Raw genomic sequence first — 16,651 nt, forward strand, 5'->3', positions numbered from 1 at the left:
CTTTTATTTATAGTTATGATGCCCAACAATAGAGAGGAACTTATTGTTGATCAGGATAATGGACCAACCATCAAAAAATTCCAAAGGGATCATAAAGGTAAAATGATTTTTGCTTATTTGATGTATACATAAAGATCAGATACTAACTCAATTAACATCCAAGTGTTTTATGTTGCATCCAAATTTCCTTAAGTTGGAATAGATTCATACTGGCTTTGGATAAATCCTTTTATTAGTAAAATAAAAACGATGTTTACCTGGAGCTTATTTATTTGGTGTTATAAATTACATATCAGTCTGAAATTTGTCTGTGCATGTGGTTGGAAACTTCACCCTCAGCTCTTTTATTATGCCTGCTCAGAAACATCTGACTTTCTTTGTATCATGTATGTATTTTATTAACTACATTTAAATGACTTACAATTTGATTGTTTATATTTGAAAAAACTGATTGCTGTCATGGGGGAGAGATGCTCCCCTTAACCCTCTAGAGCAATTTAAAAATATATGCTAAGTTGAACATTACAAATGAAAGCTTAGCAAGTTAATCCATCAAGTATTTACCAGGAATACTGGTAGATATGACCTGAGTCTGGCTTTTGATCTGCTGAGGGACATGTGTCACCTCTGCACAGCACCCAGTTTTGTGTTAGGATATCTGTTTGAAGACAGTAGTGTAAATAAGAATTTCAAAGTGATGCTCTCCTGATATGAAAGCTGAGTACAACTTTTTGTTTAAAAGGCTGAAAAAGGCTGAGAACAAAACTGAAGTCACCAGAGGAGGGAAAGGGTTAGCAAGAAATTGGTTAAGGGCCACAAAAAATGAATATATTGTGTATTCAATACATTGTTTATAAATACAGTAAATATCCTGAGCTGAGCATCACATATTGCACACAGGTATTGATATTTAATGCTATACCCTACAGATACGTACAATTATATTTCAATAAAAAAGGCTGAAAAGTTAAGAGAAAAGGAAAATGTATAATCATATGTTATAGGCTATGCATCGTTGATGTCACCTTGAATTCGATGATAGCTAATATGTAATTTATAAGATCATCACATGGTCTGTTTTTAGTTCACCATAGGGTGCATTGTTCTATCTCTACTAAAGATGCTCATAGTATATAGAAAAAAGACTCCATAAGCTGAAAAGTTAATGGAGAATTTTTTCTTTGTTCTCTAGACTGAACTTGCTTCATAATTACCTAGATGAGCATATTATTTGGAATTTGGAATAATGTATGATTTTAATTACGTTGATCCATGGTTGGTTTCCTTGCCACATGTTTAGTCTCCTTTTTAGCCAGACACTGAAACTCTATACACCATGGGGCTCCAAGATGCAAATGATTGATTTCCAGAGTAGTCATCAGAATGGAAGAAGTTAGGTTCAGTATATTAAACTACCCAAACTCTAATTCAGGTAATGAAATTCTAGTTAAAGATGAAACTTCATTCATAACCAAGCAACAATTGTTCCTGAGACCTCTTTCCCACCAAGTCATGACTATTTGAAGGATAACTTGGTAGTAAAGCAGCTTTTCTAGGAAAATCTCAAGCTGTACATGACACATATGATTCCATCAGAACTGCAAACCCCATAAGTCAAAATGGCATTTAGGGCTGGCTTGTGTGCTGTAGCACTCAAGTACACACTGCTGTGTCTTATGAAAAATCAGCTGGAGCACTAGTACAGATGTACAGTAACTGATTTTCATAAAATACACAGTGGTATATACTGGCATTTCTGAATCTCTTGCTGTGGAATGGCACAGTTTTACTCATTTCAATCAAATAGGTTGATCACACATTCTGATGAGGACATTAATAAACAGGAGTGACATACTATACTGCACCCCAGTTAGAGTAGAAGGCTTTCTTTTAAATGGGATTTTCTATGTTGAGTTCTACCAGTTATATTTGTAGATAGTAAGACAAAATATATTTTCCTCAAATAGATTTTAGTTATTAAAAGGAAGCTAGTTAAAGTAGAAGTCTCAACATTTATTAAGTATGACAAGTAAGCAGTTTATACAACTGGGGCAAACATATGTTTTCACATCTGTTTTGGGTAATATCATCATGATTTTAAAAATGATTTATAGCTCTGGAAATTATAAAATGCCAGCTTTGCTGTTATGAAGAAATTTTCAGAAAATGAAGAAATACCATTACAGTATGCTTCATGTAGCCTGCCCCTTACCACACCTTGTAAAAATGGGTGACAGTTAGTGTAATACATGTCTCAACTGATAATTTACACTTTGCATTGAATTTAATATGTAGACATGTAAAAGTCTATATTATCTGGGTTTCCCTGGCAGTTATGTCCATTTAGACTGTGTCAAAAATAACTTACCAAAATTGGTATTTTAGTTTTGAATCAAGTATTTTTACTAAACTGACTGGTCAGTTAAATTAAGCCTTTTATTTTTTTCCAAAGACTTTGTCAAATAAATTGACCAAATCAATTGCATATTATGATATTGTGTTACATGGTCTTTAATAGTCATTTCTTGAAATCTTTAGAATAGAGTATTTGGAAATGTAAATCCACTCTAGTTTGCCCTTGTGGAAGCAAAGGCACAAACCAAAACACTTTTTACTTGACATCCACTGATTTCCAAGACTGCTAGCAGGAATAGGGGATTTTTGATATTTTTCATTTGGTATCAAATGTATTTATCGAAAACTTTCTATGTGCAATATACTGAAACACACCGATGATCAAATCTGGTGTGCTATAGAAAGAGTGGAACAATAAAATTATCATCTGGCCCACGACTTGAGCTTGCTGAAGAAATATTACATTTTAAATCAATCTAGAGGCAGATGAAGGACTAATAGTTTTAACATTTAACATCATAAGAATCTAAAGTATATCTCACCTAGAATAAAAGTATCATCATATTTCTGTTTATGCAAACAGTAATGAATTTTGGTTTGGGGGGGCTATATATTGGCACAGTAGTAGTGTAAGTATTCTCTGTTCAGTCAAATGTTTCTCTTTTTTTATTCCTGAGACAATCTTATATTGGCAATAAATCTTTCAGACCTAGTGGTGCTTTAAACTATTTAGGTGTTTGGGAATGATTATTGACCCTACTTACAATGGAAAATGTGTGTTCTGAATATTGTGTTTTCTCAAATAAGAGAGACTTACGTATTGGACCAACTAAAATACAAAGATCGTTACAAATACTCATTATGGTGAACTTGAAATATATACAAGAATGTGAAAGAACAATTTTGTGCATTTTATGCTATTCACTGATTCTTAATTAAAATGAGAGAAACAAAGAATATATCTTACTGGAGATTTTCTTTGAATTGCATTTTTTTTAAAAAACTTTTTATTTAGAAACAATTGTAGATTCACAATAAGTTGCAAAAATAATACAGAGGGACCCCTTGTACCCTTCACTCAATTCCTTTTTCTTTTTTTTTATTACTACTCTTCTTTTTTATTTTATTTTATTTTAGTTTAGTTTAGTTTAGTTTACTTTGTCAATATACAATATGGTTGATGATTGAGGCCAATTACCTAAACCTCTCTCTCTCCCCCCTCCCTCCTAACAATGTCCTTTCTGTATGCTTGTAGTATCAATTTCAAGGAATTGTAATTGTTGTGTCTTCTTCCCTCCCCAAACCCCCGGTTTTTCTGTGTATTTATTTATTTATTTTTAGCTCCCACAAATACGCGAGAACATGTGATATTTCTCTTTCTATGCCTGACTTGTTTCACTTAATATAATTCTCTCTAGGTCCATCCATGTCATTGCAAACGGCAGTATTTCATTCTTTTTTATAGCTGAGTAGTATTCCATTGTGTAGATATACCACATTTTCCATATCCACTCATCTGATGATGGACATTTGGGCTGGTTCCAACTCTTAGCTATTGTAAAGAGTGCTGCGATTAACAATGGAGAACACGTGTACCTTTGACTTGAAGATTTCCATTCCTCTGGGTATATTCCCAGCAGTGGCATACCTGGGTCACATGGTAGATCTATCTGCAATTGTTTGAGGAAGCTCCATACCATTTTCCATAGAGGCTGCACCATTTTGCAGTCCCACCAACAACGTATGAGAGTTCCTTTTTCCCTGCAACCTCACCAGCATTTATCATTCAGAGACTTTTGGATATTAGCCATCCTAACTGGGGTGAGATGGTATCTCAGTGTGGTTTTTGACTTGCATTTCCTGAATTCTGAGTGATGTTCAGCATTTTTCCATATGTGAGTTGGCCATTCATATTTTCTTTTGAGAAATGCCTATTTAGCGCTTTTGCCCATTTTTAATTGGGTTGCTTGTTTTTTTTTGTAAGGCTGTTTGAGTTCCTTGTATATTCTGGATATTAATCCTTTGTCAGATGTATATTTTGCAAATATTTTCTCCCACTCTGTGGGTGGTCTTTTAAATCTGTTAATTGTTTCTTTTGCTGTGCAGAAGCTTTTTAGTTTGATAAAATCCCATTTGTTTATTTTTCCTTTGGTTGCCCGTGCTTTTGGGGTCATATTCATGAAGTCTATGTCCAGTCCTACTTCCTGAAGTGTTTCTCCTATGTTTTCTCTAAGAGGATTTATTGTTTCAGGGTCTATATTTAATTCGTTAATCCATTTTGAGATGACTTTAGTATATGGTGACAGGTATGGGTCTAGTTTCATTCTCCTGCATATGGATATCCAGTTATCCCAGCATCATTTGCTGAAGAGGCAGTCTCTTCCCCAGTGTATAGGCTTGGTGCCTTTGAAAAACATAAGATGGCTGTAGGTGTGTGGGTTGATTTCTGGATTCTCTATTCTATTCAATTGATCAGTATGTCTGTTTTTATGCCAGTACCATGCTGTTTTGGTTATTATAGCTTTGTAGTACAGTTTAAAGTCAGGTAGTGTTATGCCTCCAGCTTAATTTTTTTTGCTCAGCATTGCTTTGGCTATGTGTGGTCTTTTGTTATTCCATATAAATGTCTGGATAATTTTCTCCATTTCTGAGAAAAATATCATTGGAGTTTTGGTGGGGATTGTATTGAATTTGTATGTCACATTGGGTAGTATGGACATTTTCACAATGTTGATTCTTCAAATCCAAGAGGATGGGATATCTTTCTATCTTCTTGTATCCTCTCTAATTTCTCTCAGCAGTGGTTTGTATTTCTCATTATAGAGATTTTTCACATCCTTGGTTAACTCAATTCCTAAGTATTTTATTTTTTTGGTGGCTATTGTAAATGGGCAAGCATTCTTTATTACTGTTTCTGCATGTTCACTATTGGAGAATAGAAATGCTACTGATTTTTATGTGTTGATTTTGTATCCTGCTACTGTGCTGAAATCATTTATCAATTCCAAGAGTTTTTTTGTAGAGGATTTAGGCTGTTCAATATATAGGATCATGTCATCTTCAAAGAGGGACAGTTTGACTTCATCTTTTCCAATCTGGATGCCCTTTATTTCTTTCTCTTCTCTGATTGCTCTGGCTAGTACTTCCAACACTATGTTGAATAGGAGTGGTGAGAGTGGGCATCCTTGTCTAGTTCCTGTTCTTAAAAGAAAAGCTTTCATCTTTTCCCCATTCAGGATGATATTGGCAGTGGATTTATCATATATGGCTTTAATTATGTTGAGATAACTTCCATCTATACCTAACTTATAGAGGGTCTTTGTCATGAATGAATGATGAATTTTATCAAATGCTTTTTCAGCATCTATAGAGATGATCATATGGTCCTTCTGTTTGATTTTATTAATATGGTGTATCACATTTATTGATTTGCGTATGTTGAACCAACCTTGCGTCCCTGGGATGAATCCCACATGACCGTGGTGAATAATTTTACGTATGTGCTGCTGTATTCTGTTAGCTATTTATTTTATTGAGGATTTTTGCATGTATATTCATCAAGGTTATTGTCCTGTAGTTTTCTTTTTTAGTTGAATCTTTACTTGGTTTTGGTATCAGGATGATGTTTGCTTCAAAGAATGAGTTTGGGAGATTTGCCTCTGTTTCAATCTTTTGGAATACTTTGTAAAGAACTGGTGTCAATCCCTCTTTGAGTATTTGGTAAAATTCTGCTGTGAGTCTGTCTGGTCCTAGGCTTTTCTTTGTTGGGAGCCTTCTGATAACAGCTTCAATCTCCTTTATTTTTATTGGTCTGTTCAGATTTTCTGCGTCTTCTTGGCTCAGTTTTGGGAGCTTGTGTGTGTCCAGAAATTTATCAATTTCATCCAGATTTTCAAATTTGTTGGCATATAATTGTTTATAGTAGTCTTGAATGATTCCTTGTATTTCAGATGTATCAGTTGTAATATCACCTTTTTCATTTCTATTTTGTGTTATTTGAATCTTCTCTCTTCTTTTTATAGTTAGCCATGCTAACGGTTTGTCAATTTTATTTATCTTTTCAAAAAACCAACTTTTTGACTCATCGATCTTTTGTATTGTTTTTTGGGGTTTCAATTTTATTAAGTTCTGCTCTGATCTTAATGATTTCTTTCCGTCTGCTAACTTTAGGTTTGGATTGTTCTTGTTTTTCTAGTTCTTTAAGGTGAAGTGTTAGGTTGTTCACTTGCCATCTTTCCATTCTTCTGAAGTAAGTATTTAATGCGATAAATTTTCCCCTTAGTACTGCTTTTGCAGTATCCCACAGGTTTTGGTATGATGTATCATTATTTTCATTAGTTTCAGTAAATTTTTTGATTTCCTGTTTGATTTATTCTTGGACCCATATGTCATTAAGTAGAATGCTGTTTAATTTCCATGTGTTTGTATAGTTTCCAGAATTTCATTTGTTATTGATTTCTAACTTTAATCCATTATGGTCTGAAAAAACACATGGGATAATTCCAATTATTTTGAATTTGTTGAGACTTGATTTGTGACCTAATATGTGATCTATCCTGGAGAATGATCCATGTGCTGCTGAGAGGAATGAATATTCTGAGGTTGTTGGATGGAATGTTCTGTAGATATCTGCCAAGTCTAATTGGTCTAGTATGTTGTTTAGATCTTGTGTTTCTCTGCTGATTCTTTGCCTAGATAATCTGTCCAATATTGACAGTGGGGTGTTCAGGTCCCCTGCTATTATGGTATTAGTGTCTATTTCCTTCTTTAGGTCTAATAGAGTTTGTTTTATAAATCTGGCTGCTCCGACATTAGGTTCGTATATGTTTATGATTGCTATGTCTTCTTGATGGATCAATCCTTTTATCGGTATGTAATGTCCCTCATTATCTCTTTTTGTGGTTTTTAGTTTAAAGTCTATTTTATCTGATATAAGAATAGCTTCTCCAGCTCGTTTTTCATTTCTGTTTGTGTGGTAAATCTTTTTCCATCCTTTCACTCTTAGTCTATGTGAGTCTTTATGGGTGAGGTGGATCTCTTGAAGGCAGCATATGGTTGGGTCCTCCTTTTTAATCCAGTCAGCCAGTCTGTGTCTTTTGATTGGGGAATTGAAGCCTTTTCCGTTAAGAGTTGTTATTGAAAAGTGTTGATTTAATCCTAGCATTTTATTGATTATTGTTTGGATGTCTTAGGAGTGTTTTGTTCTTTCTTTCTTATTTACTGTTTTCTGCATTTGTTGGTTTTCTGGGTTGTAGATAGCCTTTTTGTTTGTTTTCTCTTCATGAATGCCATTTTTATTATACTAGTCGGTTTTGATTTTGGGGGGTTTTATGGCAGTGGTAGTTATTTTTCAGGTACCAAACCCAGTACTCACTTGAGAATTTCTTGTAAGGGTGGTTGTGTGGTAGTGAACTCCCACAGTTTTTTTTTGTTGTTGTTGAAATATGCTATTTGCCCTTCAGTTCAGAAGCATAGCCTTGCAGGGTAGAGTATTCTTGCCTGGCAATCTCTGTCGTTTAGTATTTTGACTATATCATCCCATTCCTTGCTGGCTTTTAGGGTTTGTGATGAAAAGTCTGATGTTAGTCTGATTGGGGCTCCCTTATAGGTGATTTGATGCTTCTGTCTTGCAGCTTTTAAGATTCACTCCTTGTCTTTGAGTTTTGCCAATTTGACTATAACATGTCTTGGAGAAGACCTTTTTGGGTTGAATACGTTTGGGGATCTTTGAGCTTCCTGAATCTGAAGATCTGTGACTTTTCCTATACCTGGGAAGTCTTCTGCCACTAATTTGTTGAATATGTTTTCAATGAAATCTCCTTTTTCCTCCCCTTCTGGAATATCCATGACTCAGATATTTGAGCGCTTAAGGTTGTATGATATCTCTCTCAGATTTTCTTCAATGCCTTTAATTCTTTTTTCTTTTCTTTTTTTTTTTATCTGCCTTTGTTATTTCAGACAGCCCATCTTCAAGTCAGAAGTTCTCTCTTCTACTTCTGCCAGCCTGCTGGTTAAACTCTCTGTTGTGTTTTTTATTTCATTGAATGAATTCTTCAGTTTGGCAAGCTCTGCTACATTCTTTTTCAGGGCATTGATTTCCTTGTACATTTCTTTGTTCAGGTCCTGTATACTTTTCCTTGTTTTATCATGTTGTATAGCTGAGTTTTCTTGTATCTCATTCAGTTTCCTTACAATTATTACTTGAAATTCTTTGTCAGACATTTCAAGGGCTTCTTGTTCTATAGGATCTAGATCTTGAGAGTTACTACCCTTTGGTGGTGTACTTTCTTGATTTTTCATATTTCTGGGATCTTTTCTTTGGTGTTTAGTAATGGTGGCAGGGGGTTTCACAGTCCACAGGTTTGACACTATTGTCTGGCTAGGATGTTGCTGGGGTTGCCAATTTGGTATGGCTACCTCAGTGTCTGCTCAGTTGGCCACAAGTGCCTTGCATATGTGGTTTCCTCAGGTCTTGGGCCTCTCCGGGGAGCCACCTCTCTTGTCAGCATGCACTCGGTTGGGCTGCTGGGTCATTTGGCAGCACTGCAGGGTGTGTGGTCTCTGCCAAGCTTCCACCTCCCCTGCTGGATGTCTCCCTGCTGTGTGCACCCTTGGCCGGGCTGTTGGGTTGTGCTGTGGCACCACAGGGCGTGTGATCTCTGCGGAGCTTACACCTCCCCTGCTGGACATCTCCCTGCTCCGTGCACACTGGGCTGATCTGGCTATGGAGATGGGTGGCAGCAGTGAGGCCTACCTGCTGGATTGCGCTGCAGTGGCACCGCAGGGCGTGTGGTCTCTGCAGAGCTTCTCCCTCCCCTGCTAGACTTTTCCCTGCTCTGCATGCACTGAGCCGGGCTGCTGGGTCTCATGGTGGCACCACAGAGCGTGTGGTCTCTGCGGAGCTTTTGTCTCCCCTGCTGGACTTCTCCCTGCTCCATGCACACTGGGCTGGGCTGGGGATGGAGATGGGTGGTGGCAGTGAGGCCTACCTGCTGGCTCACGTGGCACCAACACCGCAGGGTGTATGGTCTCTGCAGAGCTTCAGCCTCCCCTGCTGGATGTCTCCCTGCTCTGTGAGCTCTGGGCCAGGCTGGGGATGGAGACGCTTGGCGGTGGTGAGGCCTACCTGCTCGATCACACGGCAGTGGCACCACAGGGTGTGTGGTTTCTGCAGAGCTTCCGCCTACCTTTCTGGACTTCTCCCTGCTCTATGCGCCCTTCACTCAGTTTCTTACAATGGCAGTATCTTATATACCTATAATACAATATCAAAATCAGAGAATTTGCATTGGTATGATTGACGGGCCTCATGCAGACCTCATAAGTTTTACATGTACTCACTGGTGTATGTGTGTATTCTTCTATGGAATTTCATCACATGTGTAGATTTGTGTAACTACCATCACAAAAAAGATATAAAATGGTTCCATAACCAAAGGGTATGTCTCCTACTATTCCTTAATTTTCTCACCCACCTGCTCCGTCCAAAATCCCTAATCCCTGAGAGCCACTAATCTGCTATATATCTCTTTAATTCTACCATTCCATCCAAATTGTTGCATGTAATTTTTCCTTTTTATTGCTGAATAGTGTTTGATAGTATGGATGTACCACAGTGTGTAACCATTCATCCACTGTAGGACATCTCATTGTTTCCAGGTTTTGGCTATTATGAATAAAGCTTCTATAAACACTCATGTACAAGTTTTTGTGTGGATTTAACTTTTAATTTGTCTGGGACAAATGCCCAAGAGTGCAATTCCTGGGTCATGTGGTAAGTTTATGTTTAGTTTGATAACAAACTGCCAAACTATTTCCCAGAGTGGCTGTACATTTTATATTCCCACTATCCATATATGAGTAGTTAGGCTTCTCTAGATCCTTGTGAGTTTTTTTTTTTAATCCTTGGGATTTTCTACATAATCAGACCATATACCATCTGCAAATACAGACAATTTTATTTCTGCCTTTGGATTTGTATGCCTTTTATTTCATTTTCTTGCCTTATTGTGCTATCTAGGACTTTCAGTACTAAGTTTAATAAGAGTGGCAAAAATGAACATCTTTTCTTGACTTCTTCCTGATTTTAGGAGGAGAGCTTTCAGTCTTTCAAAATTATGTACGATGTTAGCAGTAAGTTTTTTGTAGATAATCTTTTATCATATTTGGGTAATTTACCCCTATTGCTAACTTGCTGAGTTTTTTTCCTGACTGGCTATTGGATTTTGCCAAATGCATTTTTTGTATATGTTTATAGGATCACATGATTTTTTGTTTTTAGCATGTTGGTATGGTGATTGATTTTCCAATGCTAAGCCAGCCATGCATACCTGGAGTAAATCACACTTGGTCACTGGGTATAACTATTTTTATACATTGTTGGATTTAGTTTGCTAACATTTTGTTGGGAATTGTGCATCTATGTTCAGAAGGGATATTCAGAATATATAAGGAACTCAAACAAATAATCCAATTAAAAAATGGGCAAAGGGATAAAAAGTCATTTTTCAAAGGAAGACATACAAATGGCCAACAGGTACATAAAAAATGCTCAACATCACTAATCATCAGGGAAATGCAAATCAAAATCACATTGAGATATCACCTCACCCCAGTTAGACTGACCATTATTAAAATGATTGAGAATAACAAATGGTGGCAAGGATGTGGGGAAAGGAGAACTTTTCTACACTGTTGGTGGGACTGTAAATTAGTACAGCCATTATGGAAAACAGTATGGAGGTTCCTCAAACAACTACAGATAGAATGACCATATGATCCAGCAATCCCACTACTGGGTATATATCCAAAGGAATGGATATCATCATGTTGAAGGGATACCTGCACTCTGATGTTCATCTCAGCTCTATTTACAGGAGCCAAAATATTGAACCAACATAAATGTCCATCAACGGATGACTAGATAAAGAAAATGTGGTACATACGTACCATGGAATACTACTCAGCCATAAAAAAGAATGAAATTCTGCCATTTGCAGCAACATGGATGAGCCAGGGGAAAATTATGTTAAGGGAAATAAGCCAGGCACAGAAAGAAAAATACCACATGTTCTCATTCATAACTGGGTGCAGAGAGAGAGAGAGAGAGAGAGAGAGAGAAGGGGGGAGAGAGGAGGAGAGAAGGAGGAAGGGAAGGAAAGGAAAGAAAGAAAAGAAAGAAAGGGAGGGAGGGAGGAAAGAAAAGAAAAGAAAAGAGAAAAAAAGAAACAAGAAAAGAAAAGAAAGAACCACAATAATACATTAAACTTTCTAAAGGAGAGAACAAAGGGAGTGAGAGGGGTTAGGGAGTGCTAGGTCAGGTAAGGGACATAAGGAATAATCATGATTTGTAATAATGAATTTGCTATTAAAAAAAGAAGGGTTATTGGCCTGCAGTCTTATTTTTGTAATGGTGTTTATTAGTATCAGAGTAACACTGGCCTCATAAAATGAATTGGGAAATGTTTCATCTATTTTATTGTCAGTTCTTTTTAAAATGCTTGGTAGAATTATTCAAGAAAACATCTTTGTACAGATATTTTATTTTTAGAATTTCTGAAATTATGGATTCGATTTCCTTAATAGTTTTAGGAATATTAAGATTATTTTTGTCATGGTGGGTAAGTTTTGGTAGTTTGTGCTTTTTGAGAAATTGCTCTGTTTTATCTGACCTGTTGAATTTGTGTGCTTAGTATTACTTGTGATATTTTCTTATTATCCTTTTCATGTCTTCAGGGTGTGTAGTAGCATCTCCTGTTTAAATCCTAATATTCGTAATTTTTATTTTCTCTTTTTTCTTTGCCATGCTAGTTAGAGGTTTAAATTTTACAGATTTTTTCAAAGAATCTCCTTTGTTTTTGATTTTCTGTATTGTTCCTCTGTTTATAATTTCATTGATTTCTACCCTTATCTTCATGATTTTCTTTTTTCCTGCTTGCTTTAGTTTAATTTTGCTCTCCTTTTTTCTGCTTTCTTAAGGTGGGAGCTTAGATAATTGATTTTACTGCTTTTTTCTAATGTAATTATTTAGTGCCATAATATTTCTTTTCAGCACTGTTTAGCTGAGTTCCACTAGTTTTGATATGTTAAATTTTCATTTAAATTTAATTCAAGGTATTTCATAAGTATTAACTTATATTTTTTCCAGATATTCAAAGTTTCCTTCTTTTATCATTTCCTTTCCGTTTAGAGACTTTTTTAGCCATTCATTTATGGTAGGTCTGCTGGTAACACATTCTCTTAGTTTTCCTTCATCTGAGAATATCCTTTTTTTTTTTTTTTTTTGAGAAGGGAAGAAATAATTTATTCTTAGTGAGTCTTTTTATATAAGTTGGCAGTGTGGAGCTGTCAGCAGGGAAAAGGCATTTGGATAGATTTTAAATAATTGAAATTCAAGTCCAAAATCTTATAAGATATCCAGGGTATCCCATGAAGTTGTGAGAGCCCTTGGAGAATTTTAATTTCTAAACTGAAGCATGAGGGTGAATATCTTCATTGACCCTTCATTCCTGAAGCACATTTTCACTGGATACACAATATTGGGTTTGCAGTTATCTTTTTCAGCACTTGAAAAAAATGTAGCTTTTCTTTCAGTTGTTCATGGTTTCTGAAGAGAAATCCACTGCTACTTGAGCAGCTTTTCCTGTGATAGGTAATGGGTTTTTTCTCTAGCTACTTTTAAGATTTTTCTTTCCTTTTAGTTTGAAAAGTTTGGCTGTGCTGTCTTGGTGAAGATTTCTTTGGATATATTCTACATACTGGGGTTTTCTCAGTTTCTTGAATTTGTAGGTTATGTTTTTTGACAAATTTGGGAAGATTTCATACCTTATTTTTAAGTACCTTTTCAGCCTTGTCATTTTTCTCTTCTTTTTCTGGGACTCTGGTAACACAAATGTCATATCATGTGACAAAGTACCTCATGCCTGTGTGACTCTTTCACTGTGCTTTTTTTTTTTTTATAAGTACATTTAGTCCCTGTTTGGGTAATTTCTATTTTTCTATCTTTAAGTTCACCAATTCTATTTTTTTTTTTTTTTTTTTTTTTTTTTGCTCTCTCCAGTCTGATGTTGAGCCCATCCACTGAGGTTTTTTTTTATTTTGCATATCGTAGTTTTCAGTTCTAAAATTTCCATTTGCTTCTTGATCTTTACTGTGATTTTCTGTTTCTTTGCTGAGATTTTCTATTCTTTTATTCGTTTCATGTATCTTTTTCATTGCTCATTGAAAAATTTTTATGATGGTTGTCTAAAATCTTTTTCAAATAATTCCAACATCTGGAATCTTGCTGTTGGTGACTGCTCATTGTCTTCTGTCATTCAGATTGAGAAATTTCTGATTCCTGGTTTGACAGGTGACTTTTTATTGAAACCTGGACATTTTAAATATTTTGAGACTTTGGATTTTATTTACACATTATGTTGTCTCTGGCCTCTTCTAACATAGCTCCAGTGGGGTAAGGGGGGGGGGGCACTGCCTCATGTCTACCAGATGTGTTTGGGAGTCTAGATTCTCCAGTCTGCCTTTATTGACACCCAGGGGTATAGTGGTTTCATATTAGTGCTCAGTGTGGATAAGAGTCTGGGCTCTCTTTTCTGTTGATACCACTCTGTCTGGAAGGGACATGTTTTCTCCATGTGGTATTCCTTACACTGTAGTGGTGGGGTGTGTGACCTCCTTCCCCCTGAGCAGTGGTGAAAGTCCTGACTTTCCAAAATCCCCTCTCTGGCACCACCTCAGGTGAGGTCAAGAATACTGAATGGGGGAGTTGCAGTCCAGACTTGCCATGTTCTCTCTATTGACACCTCACTTGAGGGGGGTGGCCTCATTACTGCTGAGCACTGATTAAAATCCTGAAACTCCATTAAGCCTTCTTATCTGACACCACCGTAGCTCGTGGGGGCAAAGAGAGGGCCAGTGAAGGGATTTGGCATACCTCGCCACAGCCTGGCAAGGGTGAAATTTAGGCTTCCCACTTGGCTTTTGCTAGTTGGGTAGGGTTTGGACTGAAGATTTTTCTGTGATGTTTGGGTGAAGTAGAGGAATTATTTATTGTCTATAAGATTTTGGTCTTCCTAAGTTACCCATTCCTTGTCCTTTAGCTAGAGAGAACATACTTTATTAGGGTTTGGGGTTTTTTGTTTGTTTGTTTGTTTGTTTGTTTTGGTCTGTGTCCATTGGTGTTTTTGGCTTGCCAGATTTTCCAGTATCCACTCGGGAACTCTTTTTTTTTTCACTTGAACACTCAGAGACCATTATAGGGTTATTAATTGGCCTAATTTCAATATGGTTGTGTCTCAGGGAATAGGGTGACCTGAGGAGAGAAAGAGAGAAGGGGAGCAGCTGTTTGACAGAGCAGTCAGAACATGCACAATGTTTATTAAGTTGTTGCCTTATGTGGGCATGGTTTGTGGTACCCCAAAACAATTACAATAGTAACAACAAAGATTACTGACCACAGATCAACATAACAGATATAATAATAATGAAATAATGCAATAATAATAATAATGATTGTAGTATTGTGAGAAATTACCAAAATTTGACACAGAGACATGAAGTGTGCATATACTATATGAAAAGTGGTGCCAAAAGACTTGTTTCACACAGGGCTGACAGAAATCTTCAATTTGTAAAAAATGCAACATCTGCGAGGCAAAATAAAACGAAGCACAAAGAAACAAGGTATATCTATATATGTTTTGCACTTCTTTTAAGTTTATTCCTGTTGCTTTGCGTTGCTTTGCCCCCCACGGATTTGTCACCCCACTTCCCCTGGGTGATGGAGATGTAAAGGATTACTCAAAGCCCATCTCTTCTGAGCAGTGAGAGGCCCCAAAGTGCTTAACCTCCCTTTGGGATGCTCAAGCGAGAGCCATCCCTTCCTTGGGAAATTAATGCCAAATTGGGGTTCTCTTCCTGCATTTATTTTCCAGACCAGGAAGTTACAGGAAGAGAACATAGGTGGGGTTATAGTTTAACAATATAGGCTGGTAACTTTCAGTGAAACAAGTCAGATGACATTCCAGTAGACAATTAAGTGGCCCTATCAACAACAGTTTGATCTTAGCAAACATTCCTTCTTAACAGCACTTTCTCAGTATCTTTACAAAACAATCAGTAACTAGTCTGTCTTTGAGCCAGCAACCTGCTGTGCCACAATCCTTATCTTGCAACAGAGACTTATAGCCTGAGGGAAATTTCCTGTCCTTGCAAGGTCAATATTTGAAACTGCAAGGCTTTGGAAAACCAGGCCCTGTGTGAAGTACATATTCCACACATTCGTATGTATTTTTAATGCTTTCTTTTTTTTTTTTTTTTTGTCGGTTTTTCGTGACCGGCACTCAGCCAGTGAGTGCACCGGTCATTCCTATATAGGATCCGAACCCGCGGCGGGAGCGTCGCCGCGCTCCCAGCGCAGCACTCTACCGAGTGCGCCACGGGCTCGGCCCTATTTTTAATGCTTTCAAATTCAATTTTAAATGGAATTGTTTTGTTAGGGGTGTTCACTAATAATGTACAGAAATACAATTAATTTTTCTATATATTTATAGTCTTCAACCTTATTGAACTTATTTATTAGTTTTAATGGTTTTTCTGAAGATTGTTTAAGATATTTTTCTGTAGTTACTTTATGATATATCTACGAATAAGATGTCATCTGCAAATAGAGATTTTTTTTCTTTATTCTCTATGCCTCTTATTTCCATTTCTTGCTCAATTCTGTGGCTAGATCCTCCAGTACAATGTTGAATAGAAGTGGTGAGAGTGGGCATCCCTGTCTTATTCTGGATCGTAGGAGGAAAGATTTCAGGTTTCACCATTAAATATGATGTTATCAGTGGGTTTTTCACAGATGCCCTTTATTAGGTTGAGGAAGTCCCATTCTACAGCTAGTTTGTTTTGTGTTTCTACCATGAAAACATGTTAGATTTGTCACATTTTTTTCTGCATATATTTAGATGATCCTATGAAATTTGTCCCTTATTATTTCATTGCATTATATTAAATCTTTAAAATTTTTAAAGTAAGTTCTATTTTTTATTATTATTTTTATAGTGGTAAGAAAACTTAATGTGAGATCTACGCTCTTAAGAAATGTTTAAGTGCACAGTATTGTTAACTGTAGGCACAGTGTTGTACAGTAGATCTCTAGAAAGTATTCATCTTCCTTAACTGAAACTTTATATCAGTTGAACATCAACTCCCCATTTCCCTCTTCCCCTATCCCCTCCCAATTGCTATTCTACCCTGTTTTTATGACTTTGACAATTTTATTTTATTTTATTATTTATTTATT

General features: G+C 36.4%; 1 protein-coding gene across 1 annotated transcript in view; it reads left to right on the top strand.

Moving 5' to 3' along the window:
* DACH2 (dachshund family transcription factor 2) overlaps positions 1–16,651 on the top strand; it is a 551,156-nt gene that overhangs the window by 481,976 nt on the left and 52,529 nt on the right. Inside the window, exon 8 of the mRNA XM_063084695.1 lies at positions 14–97. Coding sequence (XP_062940765.1) covers positions 14–97 — 84 coding nt within the window. The remainder of the gene's footprint in view (positions 1–13; positions 98–16,651) is intronic.

This window comes from Cynocephalus volans, chromosome X (genome assembly GCF_027409185.1).
Source record: "Cynocephalus volans isolate mCynVol1 chromosome X, mCynVol1.pri, whole genome shotgun sequence".
Lineage (NCBI taxonomy): Eukaryota > Metazoa > Chordata > Mammalia > Dermoptera > Cynocephalidae > Cynocephalus > Cynocephalus volans.